This window comes from Colossoma macropomum, unplaced genomic scaffold, assembly GCF_904425465.1.
Source record: "Colossoma macropomum unplaced genomic scaffold, Colossoma_macropomum, whole genome shotgun sequence".
Classification (NCBI taxonomy): Eukaryota; Metazoa; Chordata; class Actinopteri; order Characiformes; family Serrasalmidae; genus Colossoma; species Colossoma macropomum.
In genome coordinates, this window is record NW_023494809.1 from 2730816 (window position 1) to 2752356 (window position 21541).

The 21541-nt window shown below is 40.0% G+C and overlaps 1 protein-coding gene across 1 annotated transcript in view; it reads left to right on the forward strand.

Annotated features, from left to right (window-relative positions):
* The window catches only part of fam171a1 (family with sequence similarity 171 member A1), a 77896-nt gene that overhangs the window by 51983 nt on the left and 4372 nt on the right, over positions 1-21541 (forward strand). The window contains exons 5-7 of the mRNA XM_036558541.1: positions 679-855; positions 18111-18227; positions 20514-20628. Coding sequence (XP_036414434.1) covers positions 679-855; positions 18111-18227; positions 20514-20628 — 409 coding nt within the window. The remainder of the gene's footprint in view (positions 1-678; positions 856-18110; positions 18228-20513; positions 20629-21541) is intronic.

Here is a 21541-nt window from a genome sequence, read left to right on the forward strand (position 1 = left end):
GGTCAGTTTGTCCTTAAAATTTATGAAAAAATCAAACAAACGTAGAAGCTTGAACACCACAAGTGAAAGAGGGGCAATCCTGGGTTTGTTTTTTGAATAAGAGATTTCTCAAAGAGAGATTTCAAGCTAAGGAATCAATAGAGATGTATTGTAATGTGCAGCCATTTTAATGGTCTGGAGTCGTGTTCATTGCTAAGAACAGCCTTTATTTTCCTGACTGGTCATCGATAAGACAAGCATGTTCATTGTAGATAACGCTCATCAGTGTTTGTAGTGGTCTCTGCCGGAGTTACAGAAACTCATACATTTTTAAATGTTAGCAGGTGTGGCACATTTAGTGATGGAGATGCATTGACCCTCTTAACAGTAGTATTTTTCTTGGTGGATTTGCTTCGCCATTTAGATTTATAATTTAGATCGTGCCATTATCTAAATCAATACACCATGAGAAGGAGAGACGGGCCATGGGATCGTGTTAAACTATAAACGGCTGTGTTTCCTTGTCATTTGTTATTTAGTTGAAGTATGTTGTGTGAATATGTCTTATAGCCTGATTAATCTCTTACTTGACCCCTTTTTGCCTCTCCTCCCCCTTTTTTGTCCCTCCCCCTTCTTTCCTACCCCTTTGTTTCTCTCTCTCTCTCTCTCTCTCTCTCTCTCTCTCTCTCTCTCTCTCAGGCAGTGATCATAGGTTTGAGCTGACCCCTGTAGCTGCTATTAGTGTCCATCTTCTGGGAAGTGATGGGGTGGAACTTCATGTCAATGAGCCAATCAGTGTGAGCATTCCCCTGCCTGCCAATAGCGGGCTAAAGGAGAATGACCACATACCCGCCTGGAGGTTCGATCCCAAACTCGGTAAGATTATGCATACATACATACATAAATATTATTTTATAATTTTATTTTATATTTTATAATTTTATTTATTTTATAAATATAATATATATATATATATTTTTTTTTCAGCTTATGTTAGTTGCTAGTAATGTTAGAATTCACCTTTAATAAATTAGAAAAAATAATTTTTGCCATGTTTTTGGGGGAGTTTGTTTTGTTTTTTTGTTTTTTTTTGTACCTGTATGCAAAAAAGTTCCCCATATATTTCAGTTACCAAAAATAAATAATAAAAAATATTAATAGCTGTACCCTTTCAAAAAAATAAATAAAGCTAAAAAAAAGCACTTTACGAACTCAGGACCATTTTGCTGGTGTTCATAATGTAGGTTAGGCTTGTTTTTTGTTTTTCTGTGTGTTTTTGTTTGTTTGTTTGTTTTTTTATAAATCAGGACTGAAAATATATAAAACACACACTCAAACAAGCAGTCGTGACAACATGGCGGGAGTATTATTGTGGTTTGCTACCATACGGAGGTTTTTCCGAGTCGGGGGCAGGTTTCCTGTATTTGTGTGTGTGTGGTTGTGTGTATGTGAAAGGGGGAAACGGAGAGAGCGCAGAAGCACTTCAGTGGTCTCCAGATTTCCTGCTCGCCTTGATCTCCTAATCAGACGGATATGCTGAATCGGTTTAGGTTGGAGCGAGTGGGAGCACCAGTGGAATGTTTTCAGAGCGTTTGGTTGAGGAGTTGCGGTGATGTTCTGACTGAGGAACCAGGAGGTCAGTCAGGTCACGAGGGAACGTTCTAAACGTCATTTACATGGAGCTTTGGAGCTGAGATGTGTGTGTGTGTCTCTCTCTCTTCTCGCTTCTTTCCCTTTCTTTCTGTCTCTCTCTTTTTCAGTCTGTTTTTCTTTCTCACATCTCTCTCTTTGGGGTTCTCCCTCTGTTCCTCTTCCACTCAATCCTTTCTCATATTCTTGTGCTCTTATCTGTCTCTCTCTCTCTCTCTCTCTCTCTCTCTCTCTCTCTCCCCCTCTCTCTCTCTCTCTCTCTCTCTCTCTCTCTCTCTCTCTCTCTCTCTGTCATACTCTTGATCTCATCTATATTTAAGGCAGTGATAAAGTGGACAGAACACTAGTAAAGAACATTGCTAGGAATGCTGGATTTTGTTTTTGTCTTTTATACAGGTTGTAATTTCATATTACTTCTCAGGAGGAGGTACTTTATTGTAGAAGATACTTAATTTACTTGAGTTTGATGAAAAGTTATTGTTGAGCAGGTGTTTTTGTTTTTTGTGCAGACCTCTAGGCTAAAAATATAAACAAAAATGCAGACTTACTTTGCTCTGCTTTAAGCTTTAGCTCAGCTGTAGCCACTTTTCTCGCATCTCTGGCAGGAAACTTTTCCGCAAAAGTAGAGTTTCTGGTAAAATGCAGATTAAACGTGTCTGGAAACCAGCTGAGAGCTTCTAAACGCAAATAAGTCCCTTTGTCTCCAAATCATCGATGTTCATCTTAAATCTTTCTCTTTGCTGTTTCTTTAGCTACTAGCTAGGTGAGATTCTTGTCCACAATGCTGTGGTGACCAGCAGTCTGTGTGCCAACCTTCAGGGTTAAAGGGTGAATTAGCAGTTCTACATTAACTCCAGAGTTTAAGACCATTTATTGTTAAACTGTGTTGAACGATCAGCAGAGCTTTATTTTACTGTAAAGGAGGATTATTTTATTTCTAATTATGCAGTGGAGCCGCAACAGGGCAGTAAAAGAGCTGCTTGTTGCCGACCTCTGGCCTAGACAATGTGAGGTGATCAAGGGACTGCAGAATTGTCCAGACTGTGGTCTTCTCTGTGGTCTTATAGATATGAAAGCTGGACGATAAACAAGCGAGACAGAAAAAAACATGGATGCCTTTGAACTTTGGTTTGGTTGAAGACTTTGAGAGTTCCTTGGACTGCAAGCCCAGATAACCAAACTGAAGCTTTCTTATTTTGAACATAGCCTAAGAAGAACCAGTTCTTTGGAATAGACCATCATGCTTGGAACAGTCCAAGGTAAAAGAGGAAGAGGACGACCAGCCTCAAGATGGATGGATACAGTCAGAGAAATCATGAACCAGCCATTCAGAAGTTTGAAGACCCAAACAGAAGATTGTCCTTCTGGAGGAACACTATCCCTACGCTCGCCAGAAGTCTGGACCGACTTGACTGCACTTAATCAATAATAAATCTGTTGAAAGGATTTTTTCTAGGAAACTGAAAGTGGTACTTTAAGAGTGTAATACAGGGTGTCCCAAAAACTGACATCATTTGAGATGTGAATATCTGAGTAACTACATGTCCGAGGCAAACAAAATTAAATAGGCTTCATGTTAAACAATACAAGATTTATTTATCAAAATTCGAACAGGAAATTCAGAGGGATGTAGGTTTTATAACCGATTTCACAGCTTCACAAATGTAATATCTTCCGTTACGGCTGGTCGTCCAGATCCCTTCGTCCTGCACAGACAGCCTTCCTCTTAGAATTTTTTGTGCCATGTCCAAATCTGCTTTCCAGTTGGTGCATTTTTATTGAATTTTCTCAAACATGCACGCTGAACATATTCTAACACAAAATGCCTTTTCATTTCTAGTGAACGCCATTCTTCAACCTGAAAAAAAAACATTAAAAATTAAACTTGGTAGTTTTTACACGTTTTGTTAAAATTTAAGATCATTTTAGGGAGAATTGGCTGTTATTAGACAACGAAATGATGTCAGTTTTTTTGGGACACCCTGTATAAATCAAATTGAATCAGAACAATAACAGCTGCAGACTTGTAAGGGTTAAGTTAGAGGTGATCTTTTGACCTTGTATGTTAAAAGCTGAGATCTTTAGTGTCTCAGCAGGCCCATCTTGTTCAAAAGAAATTAAGAAATAAAATTAATTATAATGCTCAATAATCAAAGTACAGAGACACAGAAACACTGCACCTAATCGTATCCAAGTCACAAGGGGTTTCATGTTTAATCCATGGCAGATTTGACTCAAATCTGGGTCTGACCTGCCTGGTACAGAAAGACTGAACCTTGTATTTACTTTTGATTCTTCAGAAGGTGCATTTTAATGTAATATGGCAATATATGATTATGGTTTGAAGATAAGGTCAGTACCATTACTGCAGTTTGAGCAGACAAAGGCCATTTGTGGTTATTTTTATGAGAAAGCCATTGTATATCGCTGTGTCGAAATGTATAGTGGGCTGTGTACAGAAGCTTGTTTAACGTTTGAGCTGTCAGAGTTTGACAGCCTTCGCTCCGGCCCGTCTGACCACATTCACAGTCCAACGAAAAGCCGAAGACATTTGGCCATCCTGTCTTTTCACAGCGGTTGAGCAGCGGTCTCTGGGTTATAGCCCCAAGCCTCAGGCCACACGTCTTTATTCCTCTGTTTTGTTTCACCCTCCCTTTTGCATTTCCCCCTCTTTTTTTTCTTGCCCGCTTTTCTTTTGCTGGCATTTCTGAGCCGCTGGTGGAAACTGATCAACAGCGTGAGGGATTTTAGGCCGTAATTTCATTCTCTTGGGACCGTGTGACCAGCACAGGGCTATTTCAGTTCGAGCCGTTCATGAAGATAAGAGGTTCGTTTAGTAACAACAGAGCTACTCTGTGAAGAAGAGCCCTCTAATCTGACCCTTTCCTCCTGCTGGAAGTTCAGATAGATAGCAAAAGAAAATCAAGTTAGATTAAGAATATTTGGAAGAGCCGCTGTTGGAAGTTTACGGTCAACAAATATTTCAGTTTATTTTAGAATTTAGTTTTATTTACTTAAGGCTTGAGAATTGGCTGATACTACCAGCTAACCAGTTTATTTATTTATTTATTTATTTATTTATTTATTTTTATGGTTTTATATTATGTCGGTTGGGCCTGCTTTCATATAAGACTGTTAATTATCTCTTAGGTGTCAGTATCGGCTCATATTAGTTTAGCCTTCGTTTATAAGACTTGTGTTAATTAGATTTTGTTTTGTTTATTTTTCATTGTTTTTTTTGTTGTGTGTCAGTTTAGGTCAATGTCAACAGCTAATCAGTATGTTGGTCCTGACTTCATTTACAACAGACATCAACACAGAGGGGCTTTCCAGAAATTACAAAGTTACAAAATGTAATATTTTCATTTTTTTTGTTTTGGTGGCAGTCGTGGGCTGGAGGTTAGGGGACCAGCCTTGTGACCGGAAGGTCGCCGGTTTGGTCCCCTGACCTGAGCAAGGCACCTAACCCCCAACTGCCCCCCGGGCGCCGTGGATAGGGCTGCCCACCGCTCCGTGTAAGTGTGCCCACTGCCCCCTAATGTGTGTGTTTACTAGTGTGTATGTGGTGTTTCACTGCACGGATGGATTAAAATGGGGAGGTGAAATTTCCCTGTTGTGGGATTAATAAGAGAACTTAACTTTACCAGCATTCAAAGCTCCTTGGGTGGTCTAAGTCTAAAACCTGTGGCCCACCTTCAGTATAGAGTTCAAGTGAACAGTCACGTTTCAGTGAGAGCGTAACGCCAAATACAGATTCGCAACACTGTCTGGTTGACTTAAGGGAAAAAATACCTCACTGAGTGACTTCATTGTTCTGTTTCAACTTGACTGAAATTTCTTGCACAACTTGAAAGTCACAAGTTCAATATCCAAACAACTTTGATGAACTAGAGCCATGAAGGGTTGCGAAAGCCTCATCTGCAGACTGTCCAAAAATGACACATATTTACCCACAAAAACCAACAGTTAGAGGTTTTATTGTGACAGAATTGCCCTTTACTACAACTGCGTTGTGAAGGTGTTCAGTATTGAGGAGTGATTTGCTTCATATGCAAATTCACCCTTTAGATCTTATGCTATCTTTATATGAGGACAATTCTAATATATTCAACGGTTGAACCATGGTATTTGCATTTTATTGTATATTTTGCATAGTCAAATTATTGAGCTACATGTAAGTGTCTGTGCGAATGTAATGCGTATGTGAGGAGTCTTTTTTGAGTAAAGCAAGAGAGTCTTTTTAGGTCTTTGTCTTTGAAGCAGGGTTTGCATTCAGGTACTCAGTTTAATATATATATAAAGGCTAAATCTGTGTTTAGACTACACAGCGAGAGATAAGTGATTAGTAAAGAAGCCTGGCTCAGTCATCCAGTTAAGGGATTTACCATTACAGATGGTAGTCTGTTTCACCGTATATATATTTTTTTGTCCCCTTTCACCCTGTTCTTCAGGTCAGGACCCCCACAGAGCAGGTATTATTCGGGTGGTGGATCATTCTCAGCACTGCAGTGACACTGACGTGGTGGTGGTGTGTTGTATTGCAGAGTGTGAGTTTTTAAACACCTCAGTGTCACTGCTGGCCTGAGAATGGTCCACCTGACAAAAACATCCAGCCAACAGCGTCCTGTGACCACTGATGAAGGACTAGAGGATGACCAACACAAACTGTGCAGCAAAAGACGAGCCACTGGTCCAAGTTTCCTCCATTTGTGGATAATGGCGCTCACTCTGGTTCACTGGAGTCCCAGAGCTTTAGCAATGGCTTTGCAACCCTTTGCAGACTGATAGATTGCAATTATTTTATATTAAATATGTATTTGAAACTCTTCAGAACATATATATGCTGTAACTACATATATATGTGTGTGTGTGTGTGTGTGTATATATATATGTTGGAACATTGCTGTGAGGATTTCATTGCATTCCGCTGCAAGAGCACTAGTGAGTTCAGGTACTGAAATTTGATTAATAGTTCTGGATCCAGAGGTATCTGGTGGAGCTCCATCACTCCAGGGCATGCAGTACCTCTGGCTGATGCCTGACATTGGTTATGGTGACCTTAGGCTTGTGTGTCGATGCTACAGAGTGTCCCATTCTTTTATGCCAGCTGTTACGCAGTTAATGTGCATACAGTCTATCTAAGGGCTCTTAAATTGTGTGCATGCCTGAGCTCAAGAGCTGACTTTAATAGACATTAGAGTCAACCTGAAATCAAAATTGACTTCTTTTTTTTTACTTGTAAGTTGATTTCTGATTTATCTTAACTTTAAGGATGTTGTGTTTTTCCCATATACTCTAAATGCACCCACCTCCACACACACTGACGAAACTTTAAAGACTGCCACATCAGATCAACAAGACATGTTTCAGCTGGTGTTACAAAACCGGCCACACACACTCCTCCCACAGTAAAAAAACGCTCCTAAAAACACTCACTGGTTGGCTGGATTTGGACACTTTGCTGTCACAGGTGCAGTTTAAATATTACATTTAATCTGAAGAACATTACAAGCCACAACGAGCCCCAGCAATGCAGGCATTATCAGGAGCACTGAAGCGGCAGGAAACATAGAACTCTTTAAAGTAATACTGGCAAATACTTTAACCATTGTATTGTTTCAGAGTGCAGTACAGGGAGATTCGCTCGAAAGAGGCCCTCAATATTCTGATGTAATTCCCGTTAGGATGAAGCAATCTGAACCAAAAATATGCTGCATACGTTGACGTGCTGCTCGATACTGTACACCACCATCCTAATGAGAAGTCGAGTGACTGAGTGGAGGGTACGGGGGTATGCACCCAGAAGTTGCAAACGGAGGTTAAACGTCGGAACGGCTGTCCAGCGTCTACCTCATCGCTCCGACGCAGGGGCATCCTGGCTTGTTCGAAGCTCCATATACTGAGGAGCTCATTGCACTTTGTTTCGTTCAGATTGCTCCTAGCGAGTTATTACAGAATATTCGAGGCCTCTTTCGAGTGAATCTCTCTGTAGTTCTTGTCTAAATGTCTACATTCAAGATATTTTTATTTGAAAATAAATTTGTTCCAGTTTATGGAATCAGTGTTCAGTTTATGAATGGTGAGTATCCTCACCCCTTTCTTCCGCTAGTCACAGAATTATCAGTTAGCGATGGAACTAGCAGCTAACATAGCATATACATAGATGCCACGTTGTGTGTTGTTCTCAATCTGAAGTGATAAAAGTGCTGTTAAGTATTTTCTTCTATTTCTTTAATATTTCTCATAATATTGTTTTAGATCGTAAGACTACTTCTAATATTAGTCAAAGATAACCCAAGTAAACACAAACACCAAATGCTGTTTTTAAAATGATTGTTTCATTTATTGAAGGAAGAATGCTATTCAGCTGTGCCTGGCCCTGTGTGAAAAAGTAATTGCCCCCTTAGCTACTAAATCAGCCAGTTAACCAAATTCAGTTGACTATTGGGTTCAATTTCAGTACCCACACCCAGCCATGATTACTTCCAGACCTGTTGACTTTAAACATCACTCAGACTGAACCTGTCTGGCAGTGTGAAGCAGGCTAGAAGGCCTCAAAACGCAGCACATGATGCCTTGTTCTAAAGAGATTCAAACACATATTAAGAATAAAATGATTGAAATCTATCAGTCTGGAAAGGGTTACAAAGCCATTGCTGAGGCTCTGGGACTCCAGCAAACCACAGTGAGCGCCTTTATCCACAAACTTGGACCAGTGGCTCGTCTTTTGCTGCACTGTTTGTGTTGGTCATCCTCTAGTCCTTCATCAGTGGTCACAGGACGCTGTTGGCTGGATGTTTTTGGCAGGTGGACCATTCTCAGGCCAGCAGTGACACTGAGGTGTTTAAAAACTCACACTCTGCAATACAACTCGCCACCACCACGTCAGTGTCACTGCAGTGCTGAGAATGATCCACCACCCGAATAATACCTGCTCTATGGGGGTCCTGACCTGAAGAACAGGGTGAAAGGGGATAAGAAAATATATATACGGCGAAACAGATAGACTACCATCTGTAATGGTAAATCCCTTAACTGGATGACTGAGCCAGGCTTCTTTACTAATCACTTATCTCTCGCTGTGTAGTCTAAACACAGATTTAGCCTTTAGCATAGCAGTCCGCTCGCGAGGCTTGTGTGCCCACTAGCCCTGTCTGTGGTGTGCCACTGTCTTTCAGCTGCATCACACAGCAGCAAAGCTGCTGCTACTATTAGCTGGAATGACTGTAATATTTACTAAGACAGAGTCTGACGCTCTGAGGTGTAAGAGCGAGTGTAGAAAAGCAGCTGTGTGCTTACATGTACACAGACAGCATAGGTTTTTGTGTACATTTTTCAGTTTCATTTTTACATATGCACACATATAGAACAGTTCTGTTTTTAATCATATATTTTGTGTGTGTGTGACACACACACACACACACACACACCGATCAGGCGTAACATTATGACCCCCTCCTTGTTTCTACGATCATTGTCCATTTTATCAGCTCCACTTACTATATAGGAGCACTTTGTAGACTGTAGTCCATCTGTTTCTCTGCATACTTTGTTAGCCCCCTTTTACCCTGTTCTTCATTGGTCAGGACCCCCATGGACCCTCACAGAGCAGGTACTATTTGGGTGGTGGATCATTCTCAGCACTGCAGTAACACTGATGTGGTGGTGGTGTGTTAGTGTGTGTTGCGCTGGTCTGAGTGGATCAGACACATCAGTGCTGCTGGAGTGTCGCACCTGCGTTGTTGGTCCACCTTGTAGACATAAAGTCAGAGACGATAGCTCATCTGCTGCTGCACAGTTTGTGTTGGTCATCCTCTAGTCCTTCATCAGTGGTCACAGGACGCTGCCCACAGGACGCTGTTGGCTGGATATTTTTGGTTGGTGGACTATTCTCAGTCCAGCAGTGACACTGAGGAGTTTAAAAACTCCAGCAGCACTGCTGTGTCTGATCCACTCAGACCAGCGCAACACACACTAACACACCACCACCACGTCAGTGTTACTGCAGTGCTGAGAATGATCCACCACCCAAATAGTACCTGCTCTGTGAGGTACACACATACATATATATATATATATATATATATATATATGGGCTGGACATCACAAGAATACTAAAAACACAAAGGCATAGAATGAATGAGTACAAGTGACATCACACCCTTTGATGAAATGTTCCCCGATTGGCCCAATTTATAAAAATTTCAAAGACCAGTCACTTCTTGCTTTTGTACTCAAATGGACATGAATTCCAGTTAAAATGCATATTAATTTTCTTTTTTCGTCTTATATGTCCTGCTCTCTGTGTTTTCCCCTCCGTTACAGTGAATGGGCTAAAGTTCGCAGAGTTGAAAACAGAGACGGTTAAATTAGTGCAAAGGGAAAAGGACAGCAGGAAAAAGCAAAAGAGTGTGGACACACGAAGTGGACAACAGGCCTTTTCTGAAGTCTGGACTGCTTTGTTATCAGGGCTGTCTCTTAGCAACCAGGAATAAACAGAGCAGAGCGAGTGAGAAGGAGGGGGTGGGAAACAGCGGCACTAACTCGATTTCTCCTCCAAGGGCTGGCGATGTGGGCCAGCTCTGCTACACAAGCAAGCAAATTTTAACATTTTATCCAAAGGATTTTGCGAAAAATGTGATAACGCTTCAAAAAATGTTCTGTTGTAGCCTACAGAAACTAAACCTGTCAGTAATATGTTACTATGTTACTATGTTAGTAATATGTTGACAAAACCTTTTTCTGTTCAAGCAAAAAAATGTTTATTGATTGTTCAAATGTTTTATTAATTTTTTATTTTATTTTTTTATGAGAAAAAGAGCACATCTAGGCATAGATTTATTGTCGTATACCTCTTATATAAATTACAACAGTATGGTGGAGATGTTTAGCTGTACTAGGAAGGAGACAAGAGCCTTTTTAAAAGGAATGCTGCCACTTTTCAACACTCACAGTGAGAGATATCCATAAACGGGCAACAGCCTTTTTAAATGAAAAGTGCTCTGTCAGCTCTGTCAGTACGGCAGAGATGGTGATTTCTCGTGTAACGGTTCCGATGAAAAAATAGCTTTTCGTTACCAGTAGGTTATAAGGAAGTCAGGTACAAAAGTTGCAACATACATTAAATTCAAAGTGGAAACATCACTGTTTTATTGATGAACTATCTTATAGCACAACCGTTTATTTCATTATGTAGAACATTTTTACTGGTAAAAGAGTTTGAAAGAAGCTGAAATAAGTACTCATTTTAATTACATCACTTGCAGTTTGAACAGAAAATGGTTGAAAATATAGCTACTCTGAAGAATTTAATGGAAGCTGATAACTGGGGGATTCCATTTCGGGTAAAAGCTTTGCAAAACTAAAAATATCTAAATTTAGGACACCAGACGTATCTTAGCTGATCGACTACATGTGAGGAAAAAGGAAAGTTTATAAATTTGATTTTTTTTAAGGCAAAGTATTTCTTTAGTGAGTGCAGAAGGGAAAAAGGACAGCACTAGAGAGATATAGCACAGTGTCTGTCATGTTCCTCATGTAGGTCTGGGAGGCGGTCAACACAGTGATAACCTGTAGTGGTGCGTGCATGTTGGTGTTTCCTTCTTGGCCTTTTGCCCAGATGTTTTTGTGGAAAACAAATGTCATGAGTGTTCAATTACAGTCTTTTTATTTTTTTAACACCAAACGCTGATGTGCTGACGACATAAGTAAACGTTAGGAAGCCTGCAAAACACTTCAGCCAGTTAACAGTGCATCTTAAGCACTTACCATAATAACATACGGTCACTATGACCAAGCTGTACGTGATAGTAGGCCTTTTGATCTGCTGGGTGTTTTTAATTTTGATTTGATGTTCTCCTCTCCAGCCCCAAAGCTGAATCTCCGCAGGGTCCTTCGTGCTGGATTGAATGTTTTTTTGTGTAGGCCAAGGCGTGTGTTAACATAGTTCTATATGATTCTGCTCCAGACAATAAGAACTTCATTCAGAGCACTTGTGCTATAGGGGCCCTGAGCAAATACACTGATTTCATAACTAAATACAACCATGCTTGCTCTGGAAACTGCCACCTCACAAAGGTAATGTAGATTGCGTTCTGCTTTAGATCAAAGCTTTAACAGCTGACAGACCATTAAAGGGCCCATATCCTACTTCCTTTGTATTTTCTTTTCCCATGGTCATGAGATTTATATGATTCTATGTACCAGAAACAGTCTAATTGATCTTTACATGACTATTTTCAACCTCTCTTTAAAAAAAAGAATAAAGCTTTATCCACATATTATGTTTATGATCACAGTGTAGATATATTTTCAAATACAACCCCATTTCCAAAAAAGTTAGGACGCTGTGAAAAATGTAAATAAAAACAAAATGCAATGATGTACAAATCATTTAAAGCTTATATTTCATTGAAAATAGTACAAAGACAACATATCAAATGTTGAAACTGAGAAATATTATGTTTTTTTTGAAAAATATTTGCCCATTTGGAATTTGATGGTAATAACGTTCCAAAAAAGTTGCAACAAAAGGCTGGTAATGTTGTGTAATGCTAAAAAGACACCTGGTGGTTGATTGAAAACAGGTCAGTAACATGACTGGGTTTAAAAAAGCATCTCAGAGAGGCTGAGTCATCCATAAATGCGAGTTAAAGCTCTTAAACGCAAAGAAGAAAGCATATATAAACAGGATCCAGAAATGCTGCCACCTTCTCTGGGCCTGTTAAAATGGACTGAGGTGAAGTGGAAAAGTGTCCTGTGGTCCAACAAATTGTCCAAACATTTGAAATTGTTTTTGGAAATCATGGACACTGTGTGCTCTGGGCTAAAGACCACTCAGCTTGTTATCAGTGCACAGCTCAAATGCCAGTGTTCATGATGGTATAGGGGTGCATTAGTGCACATGGCATGGGTGACTGGCACATCTGTGAAGGCACCAGTAATGCTGAACAATGTATACATGTTTTGGCAACATATGCTGCCACCCAGACAACTTCTTTTTCAGGGAAAGCCTTGATTATTTCAGGAAGACAGTGTAAAACCACATTTTGCATGTATTACAACAGCATTGCTCCGTATTAAAAGAGTCCGGGTGCTAAACTGACCTGCCTGCAGTCCAGACCAGTGAAAACTTTTGGCACATTATGAAATAAAAAAAATACGACAAAGGAGACCCCAAACCGTTGAGCAGCTGAAATCCTATGTTAAGCAAAAATGGGAAAACATTTCACTTTCAAAACTACAGCAGTGTCTCCTCAGTTCCTAAACGTGTTGTTAAAAGAAGAAGTGATGAAACACAGTGGTAAACAGGCCCCCGTCCCAACTTTTTTGGAACGTGTTGTTGGCATCAAATTCAAAATGGGCATATATTTTTCAAAAAACAAAATTTCTCAGTTTCAACATTTGATGTTATGTTGTCTTTCTAGTATTTTCAATAAAAAATATAGGGTTTAAATGATTTGCTCATTAATGAATTTTATATTTATTTACATTTTGCACAGCGTACCCGTTTTAAAAATGGGGTTGTAAACAGTGGCTTGTTTTTCTTGGACATCCGTTCTGTTTTAATAAGAAACAACCAATGTAAATCTTAAACATTTTTAATGTGCAAAACAATATATAGATAATCCTATGTCAGTATTGTTTTCTAAGACTAGCTCCATGGGCCCAGCAAAAACAGTGCTAAATGTTGTTTCACTTCTGAATTTCTACAAGGCTGAAGTTGGCTTATTATTTTGCAGCTTTTTCTTCCTATTTTCTGTTCCGCCTTAAAGCAGCAGGTATATTCTGGCACCTGTACAGACACTTGAATGTGACTCCTGTACTATTCAAGGTGGAATGGGAAATTCAGAGAAGAAGCCAGCTTCAGCTTGGTCACAGTCATTTATATCATACCTGCGTCCCATATACTCGTACTTCCAGCTGTCTGACATTGCTAGAATTTGGAAAACATAAGTCATTCACACTTCAGCACCAGCTGGTCCACGGCCCTGAGATCTTGGCCTCATCTCCTGCAGCTAACATAGGCAGCTTCCCTTGTGGCAAGAGAGGAAACAGAATCATGGAATTTGGTTTGGTGTCCATGTTAGACTGAGGCTAAACCTAAAAACAGACCATTCCTTTATGTCTGCTGCCTGGAAACCAAAGTGGACTACTTTTGATGCAGAGGACTAGACAGTGGCAGGTGTTCAAAGGGTTATGCTATGTTTTCTTTTCATTTGAAATGTGAACAATCTCGGACTTTGCTAAAGAGTCTGGCGTTAGCATGGCTTGCACTGTTTGTATGTTGCGTTATTTGCACTTTTTCTGTTGCATACTTGTATAATGGTTATGTCAAAACTCCTACCTGAGGAAGAATTTCAACTGGTATACTGGATGAACTGGAATACCATCTCACTACTAATCACTGTTAATAATTACAAATTAACCCTCTATTGCACGTTTCCTCAGGGCAACAGACTCGTTTTCCTCATTTTACAATAACATTATCCATATTTAAAGACATTGAAAGGGTTAACAATAAAGGCAACAGTTTGAGTATGTCAATAAAAAGCATGTTCTTGGTCATACTATCTCTTAGTGGCCTCAGTATTTTTTTTATTATGAGAATTTGAGGAAATACGTTTATTGCCTAGAAGCAACATTGTGTGACAGTGGAATGGATTTGACCAGCCACAAGCCACTTCAGGGAACATGGCTCTATATCATTTCTTCCCATTGTCGCACAATGTTGCCTCAAGGCAGCATACCCCAAAATGACCCCTGCATGCATTATTTAAAAAAAATGTTTTGATATTTAAGGCTATTTTATGCAAGAAAATCTTTTTTTTTTTTTTTAATTGCTTTCACAACGCATACAGTAGAGGGTTAACAGGCTGTTTTTGTTACTAAAAACTGATATATACTGGGTGATTCAAAAAGATTCATCCAATTTCAAAGCGCCATATTTTTACAACCCTCAGGCGCCAAGGAACCAATCACACACCAATTGAAAGAGGGGGTCATAGAGTTTCTGACTGCCAGTATGGCAGTGAACCTCCAGCAGCTCAGAGCATTCGTCGCTGGTACTAACATTTCCAAGAAAAAGGTCACCAGCATAACCAGATCTCACGCCATGTGACTTTTCATTTACAGTTTACTGCATTGTTCTGTAATGATTTACAAGTGAAATAATCATTTTGAAATCGGATTAATCTTTTTTAATCACGCTGTATAACAACCACTCTTCCGATTGGCTGAATTGGGCCTCATTCAAAAAGAGTCTGGGCTGAAACACTCCTTATAATTTCAAGTTGAATGGGTGGGGCTGAACTACTGTAGGCTGAATAGGGGAGTCTGTGTAAATGCACTGGTTTTCATGTCCTCACAAAAACAAGGAATTCAAAACAGGTTGTTTTGGAAGCTTAAGCTTAGCTTAGTTGCAACAAAGCAAGGGATATTAGATTGTCCATGCTATGGACGCTGCTGTTTTGACCTTAATGAATGATGACATCGTGGTGTGAGTGTGGGAAGAGCCTGTGAAGTTGTGGCAGATGTGTGCTCAGGCAAATGCATTAGAATGACCATGTTTGATGTTTTAAATGGTAAGACTAGGATTGGGAAACTGGATGTGTGTGTGTGTGCGTGTGTGTGTGTATGTGTGCGTGTGTGTGTGTATGTGTGCGTGTGTGTGTGTATGTGTGTATGTGTATGTGTGTGTGGGAAGGGTTGCACGTGTCCTCTATTCTGGCCAGTTCAGCTGAATTATTTCGATGTTGTGACTGTGTGCATTTTATTATGCTGTGTTGTGCAGTGTCATTGTGCGTATGCGCTTGTGTTTGTGTGGAGAGGTTGCTGAGTAGGTTTAGGTCAGGTGGCGATCAATAGGAGCTCTGGATGTGGTAGAGAAACACACAGGGGACAAAATATGCTGTGTCACTTAAGGGGGGTCTTTCAGATGCCTTTTCAAATTCTCTCAAGCAAGCTTCTGTTCATTGTTACCTATAGACTTGGAAGAAGAGCTAGTTTGGGCTTTTTGGCTAATTGTAGTTTTTTTTGTTGTTTGTTTTTGTTTGTTTGTTTGTTTGTTTTGTTTGTTTGTTTTGTTTTGTTTTTTTCCAACAGCCAGAGCTAGGGATCCAAATTCTGTTGGCCATTAACCAGCATCATTAGTTATTAGTAATTGTTAAGTTAAAAATCAGGGATGTGTTGCAACAAAATATCAGTTATAAAACTGATGTTTCCGGGTCTGGGATGTGTTTGGCTGAGTTGTGTTTACAGCTACTGTAAAATACCTGATATATGCACACATCAAGGCCCACTTCTTATTTTTACCCCTACCCCTGTGTTTTCGCATGTCACTTTGCCCCTTGGAGCTAAGTTACAAGGGGTAGTGGTTGAAATCCTCCCCTACGAAATGGGACAACCCTGAAATAAAAAAAGAACATGACTTACAGGCTACTAGCGCTGCTCTCTAGGCGACCCTGCCAGTCTGCAGTGACAGCAGAGGAGGGGAAAGTTCAGCTCCTCACTGCTGGGCTTTAGTTACATTTAGGGCATCATATGATTTCAAAGAGGGGGGCAATTATTTATTATCGCCCACCACTAATTCTTCAGTGATATGAAGCTGAAGTCAGATATTCTCCAGCTTCTCTTTCGAATTTTCCCGTTCCACCTTAAATGGAGCAGCTGTTACATTCTGGCGCTTCAGGCGTCAGAACTGCTGGACTATTTAAGGTGGAACGGGAAAGTTAGATAGCGAGCTACCGATAACTGTCATTTATTCATGTCATTTATTGGAAATCAAATAAAATTAACCTTTTATTAAAAACAAAAAACTGCATTGTTAGTATTGGTCAGGCAATAGTATATTTGTCAGTTAATGGTTAATTGATTAATTATTTATATCCCTGCATTAACCCGCCCCTAAAAGCACATCCTGCTTCTTCGTCGTCTGAAGGCCCCCTAAAGTTTTAGTTCAGTGAAAAAAAAAAATTGCTAAAAGTGAATGGAAGCGGCAGCTTGCTTCCAACCATTGTTAGCAGTGGGTTGCTTGGTCAGGTTATTCCTGTAAACCTCCTGCCCCCTCTCTTTCTCTCTCCTTCACTGTTTCTGTCCCACAAACTCAATCTCTACCAAACACAAAGTGTTTCAGCTTTGTTTCTCCTGTTTCCTTCTCCTCTTCTGTCCTTTGATCTATAATTACAAACCAGTCAGAAAAAGACTGACCATTGTATGTATAATCCTCTGGGTATACTGCCATCTAGTGGTTGCAGTAAGAAGAACAGAACCAACTTAGGGATGTATTGCATGATTGTAAACAAAACAATAAAGTGTGCGCAGTAATGGAGAATGTCCAGTCGGGGGGGAGCGATATGGCGATATTTATCATGATCGCAGTAAATTAGGTTGAATTACATAACAGTAGACTTTCCTGAGCATATCAATATTTGGATATCAATATTTTCACTCACCTTTGCACCTGTGTAGATGTGATGTGACAATAAATGTGATCTGATTTGATTTGATATCATTGGTACTTATTTAATGCTAACAAACACCCCTCTAATTTCCACCATGGGGAAAAGCTGATGCTGAGGTTCATAACCATGTGCATCCAATCATGCCAATCAGCAGATTCCCCTTATAATACAGTAGTCACTGACTGTGTTTACATGCAAAGATTTTTGCCAATCTGATTGAATAAATTCCGATTACAGATTACAACTGAGGTGTTTATATCTCACTCTCCGATAACATGCTCACTGCAAGTAATCCAATCCAAAATGACGTGCATGCGTAGAGAACCACTTAGTGTAGACGTTACCATGACAACAAGCATCACATGAGTCCAGTCAGAGTGAGACGAGCAGCAGTGAGCAGTGCTTGTGTTTTGATTGCTTTAAAATGATGTCAGACTCAGGAAGACGTCCTTCACATGTCCTTATTAAAGAAGGCCGAGAGGAAGACGTCGTGTTCTGAGACACATAAGCTGGACGTCCGTCCCACCGCCGTCTTTTAAAGATCAGAGCATGAACTTCGTCTCCTCTGCAGACCAGTTTCTGCTCCGCCATGTTGAACGTTACAAACTTTCACTATGACGCGACGAACATGATCAGAAACTGTATTCCGAATGGCCTCAATCAGACTAGTCTAGTCTGATTGAGGTGTATACCTGGACGTATTCTATTCTGAGTGAGCTGTTAGTTGGATTATTAACAGATTATTAGGCTGCATGTAAACATGGCTAGTAGTAGCAATAGCTACTAGCAGTTCTGCCACTTTTTTTTAACAGTACACTCAACTGCAGTACAATGATATTCTTTTGTCCACTATTTCTTTTGGTCTAGTTGTTTTCCTCTGTTGCTATCAGAGCACACTGGTGCATCAGATACCAATAGTACTGTATCAGCAGATAACTGCTTAAAATCAGCATCATGTCTCTCGTACAGTGATACATGAAGGCTAATGCTAGTCGTTTATTTTCTGGTGTGTATTTGTAGGGGCCTGGTTGAAGAGCAGTTTGGGGTACGTACAGAGAGAAGGAGGTGAGCTCACCCTTACGTACTTCGCCCCTCAGCTGGGATACTGGGTGGCAGCCATGTCTCCTGTAAACACAGGTAACACAGTCTGTGGAAATCTCTCTCTCTCTCTCGCTCTCTCTCTCTCTCTGTGTGAAATTTAAAAATCAGCGCTGTTATAACAAAACCACCCCTGAAACACTGTTTTGTAGATGAAGTGGTAGTTTTGATGTTGATGGGCCATTATATCGATCAAGTTTCAGCCCCACAGTAAAAAAAAAATTATATATATATATATATACACACATTTTATTTGGATAGTTCACTATAGTCCCCTCTACATTATCTTAGGGTTAGGATTTGGACCACGGTGAGGGTTGGGTTTAGGTTTTGGGTTGAGGTTATGGTTCGGGTTAGGATTAGAGTCAGGTTTAGAGTTAAAGACGACAAATTTAGTAGATATTTAGCTGAATGTAACTTAAAAGTAAATTAAGTATCTACAAAGCATTTAAAGTGAACTATCCAAATAAAGTGTTACCATTTTTTTTAAGTATTCAGACCTTTGATAAGGATTATGGTTTGGTCTATTTAAACCCAAAGTATTAATTAAAATAGTAATAAGGATATCCCAAACTCTAACCCCTCAATTTCAACTTGTGAAAATAGTGCTGTTTTTTGAGATTTATCATGCATTTAAATTTTAGATTACCTTGGAAAAAAACTAGAAAATGCCGTCCCACATTTTCATGTCACTACCAAAACAGTTTTAGAGTTTTAGCCTGCAGTAATCCACAGATCAGCTACTTTAAGACATTCCCAGAACATGTGCATAAATATACCACGTGCAGTCTTACAAATATTTCAGTTGTAATAGGAAATATGCTTCATTTGGTGTAGATATACGAGTGATACTATGGCCCATGGACTGTCTTATCAAATCTACCACTGGATGAGCCAAGGGAGTAATGCCCCAGATCCCCCAAGTGCGAAGCAAAGTTATAATCAAAGTATCAGGAGGCAGGGGCCTTAAAAGCAGTCTAAATATGCTGAATTGAAAGCAGATCATGATAACTATATTCACCGATCAGGCATAACATTATGACCACCTCCTTGTTTCTATGCTCATTGTCCATTTTATCAGCTCCACTTACTATATAGGTGCACTTTGTAGTTCTACAGTTACAGACTGTAGTCCATCTGTTTCTCTGCATACTTTGTTAGCCCCCTTTTACCCTGTTCTTCAGTGGACCCCCATGGACCCTCACAGAGCAGGTACTTGGGTGGTGGATCATTCTCAGCACTGCAGTAACACTGATGTGGTGGTGGTGTGTTGTGCTGGTACGAGTGGATCAGACACAGCCGTGCTGCTGGAGTTTTTAAACACTGTGTCCACTCACTGTCCACTCTATTAGACACTCCTACCTTGTCAGTCCACCTTGTAGATGTAAAGTCAGAAACGATAGCTCATCTGCTGCTGCACAGTTTGTGTTGGTGGACTATTCTCAGTCCAGCAGTGACACTGAGGTGTTTAAAAACTGTGTCTGATCCACTCGTACCAGGGCAACACACACTAACACACCACCACCACGTCAGAGGTTACTGCAGTGCTGAGAATGATCCACCACCCAAACAGTACCTGCTCTGTGAGGGTCCATGGGGGTCCTGACCACTGAAGAACAGGGTAAAAGGGGGCTAACAAAGTATGCAGAGAAACAGATGGACTACAGTCTGTAACTGTAGAACTACAAAGTGCACCTATGTAGTAAGTGGAGCTGATAAAATGGACAATGAGCATAGAAACAAGGAGGTGGTCATAATGTTATGCCTGATGGGTGTATGTCTCCTATTCTATTTATACTATTAAAAGACAATGAAGAATCACTGAATGGTTTTCCCCAATCAAAAACGTATGCCAGAGAGGAATTAGTAATCAAGCATGGAAACATTATGGATGTTAGCTTCTCATCTACACCACACATCTGACTGGCTAACTATGAGAAAGCAAACCTAACATAACCTAACTGTGCTCTGATATGACACTGCAGTATGAGTCCTCTAATCCAGCCATTATTGCAGGGTGCCTACAGGCAGATTGCCACATTAGCACTTTTCAGCATGGCTGATATTGACAGATGTATTTGTTGATGTGTTTATTTTACTATTTATATCCATCAGCTGAAAGGATAATGCAGTTTGTGGATGGATGAATCACATCCAGAGGAGAAGTGAGGGATAATGCGGGTCTTTGCTTTCGAACTGCGGGACATTAATGGATGCAGAGTAGAATTCTTTGGTGTGACATTATGTGAGTTTGTAATCAAAGAGTGGAAAAACCAATGTTCATTTTCTAATACTTGGAATATTGTGTGTGTGCATGCATTACAGGTCCTGTGGTTGCAAAAGACATCAGCACATACCACACTGTGTTCCTGTTAGCCATACTGGGAGGCATGGCCCTAATCCTGCTCTTCCTCCTCTGCCTTCTGCTGTATTACTGCAGGTATGTGTGTATTATGAATGGCATTTCAGTCAAATTTGATTTAAGAATTTATAAGGCATTATTTGATTTATATTCAGATACCCCGACTCACCCACCCGGGGAAAAAAAATGTAGCAAAATTCAGTGTTTGGGGGGGTGTCATTCAAGTGGGTTCACGTAAGAATGTCATTCACATGAATCATGTAGATTTGATGATTTTTGTTTGTTTTTGGGAAGGAGGGCGGGGTTTGCTGCCAGAGAATTCAGGGAGAAAATCCCTCCTTGCGCAGCAGCAGTTCACAAGCATTATTCAGCTAACACACAAATATAGTATGTAATTTTTATTGGCCAGTTAACTTGACCGAAATGTGAAATGAGAACTCTGATCCGTGAGCGGTAAGGTTTCATTTTTCAGTGTTTTCATGTTCAGATTCATTTCTTAAGTGGCCTTTAAAGTAGTCTTTATTGTCATTCATCAATGTAATGTTTATACATAGTAATGAAAGGTTTTTCTTCAGGCCTCATGATGCAACAGCAGGACATTACACAGACTTCATAAAGTGCAGATACACAACAGTGGGAAACCATAATTTTGAAAACAAAGCCACAGATTACACTAAATAAAAATTATAGCTCTTTGTTTTCAGAAAATAAAAACAAACTGGAAGTACTGATGCACTCTTACTTACTAAAACTAAACTGTAATTAAAAACTAAAATAAATAATAACATGCAAGCCAATGAAAATTCTAATGAAAAACTATAATAATCATGTTATTATCGTGTTTTTCTTCCCAGTTCTCTGGGACTCTCCTCCACGTGGTCCATATTTTTGCTCTATTCCAGCTCCTATTACACCTGAACCCAGCAATCAGTAAATGAATATTTAGTGGAGCTGTGTTGGCAACCTAAAATTCTCTCTGGTGGTCCCTGAA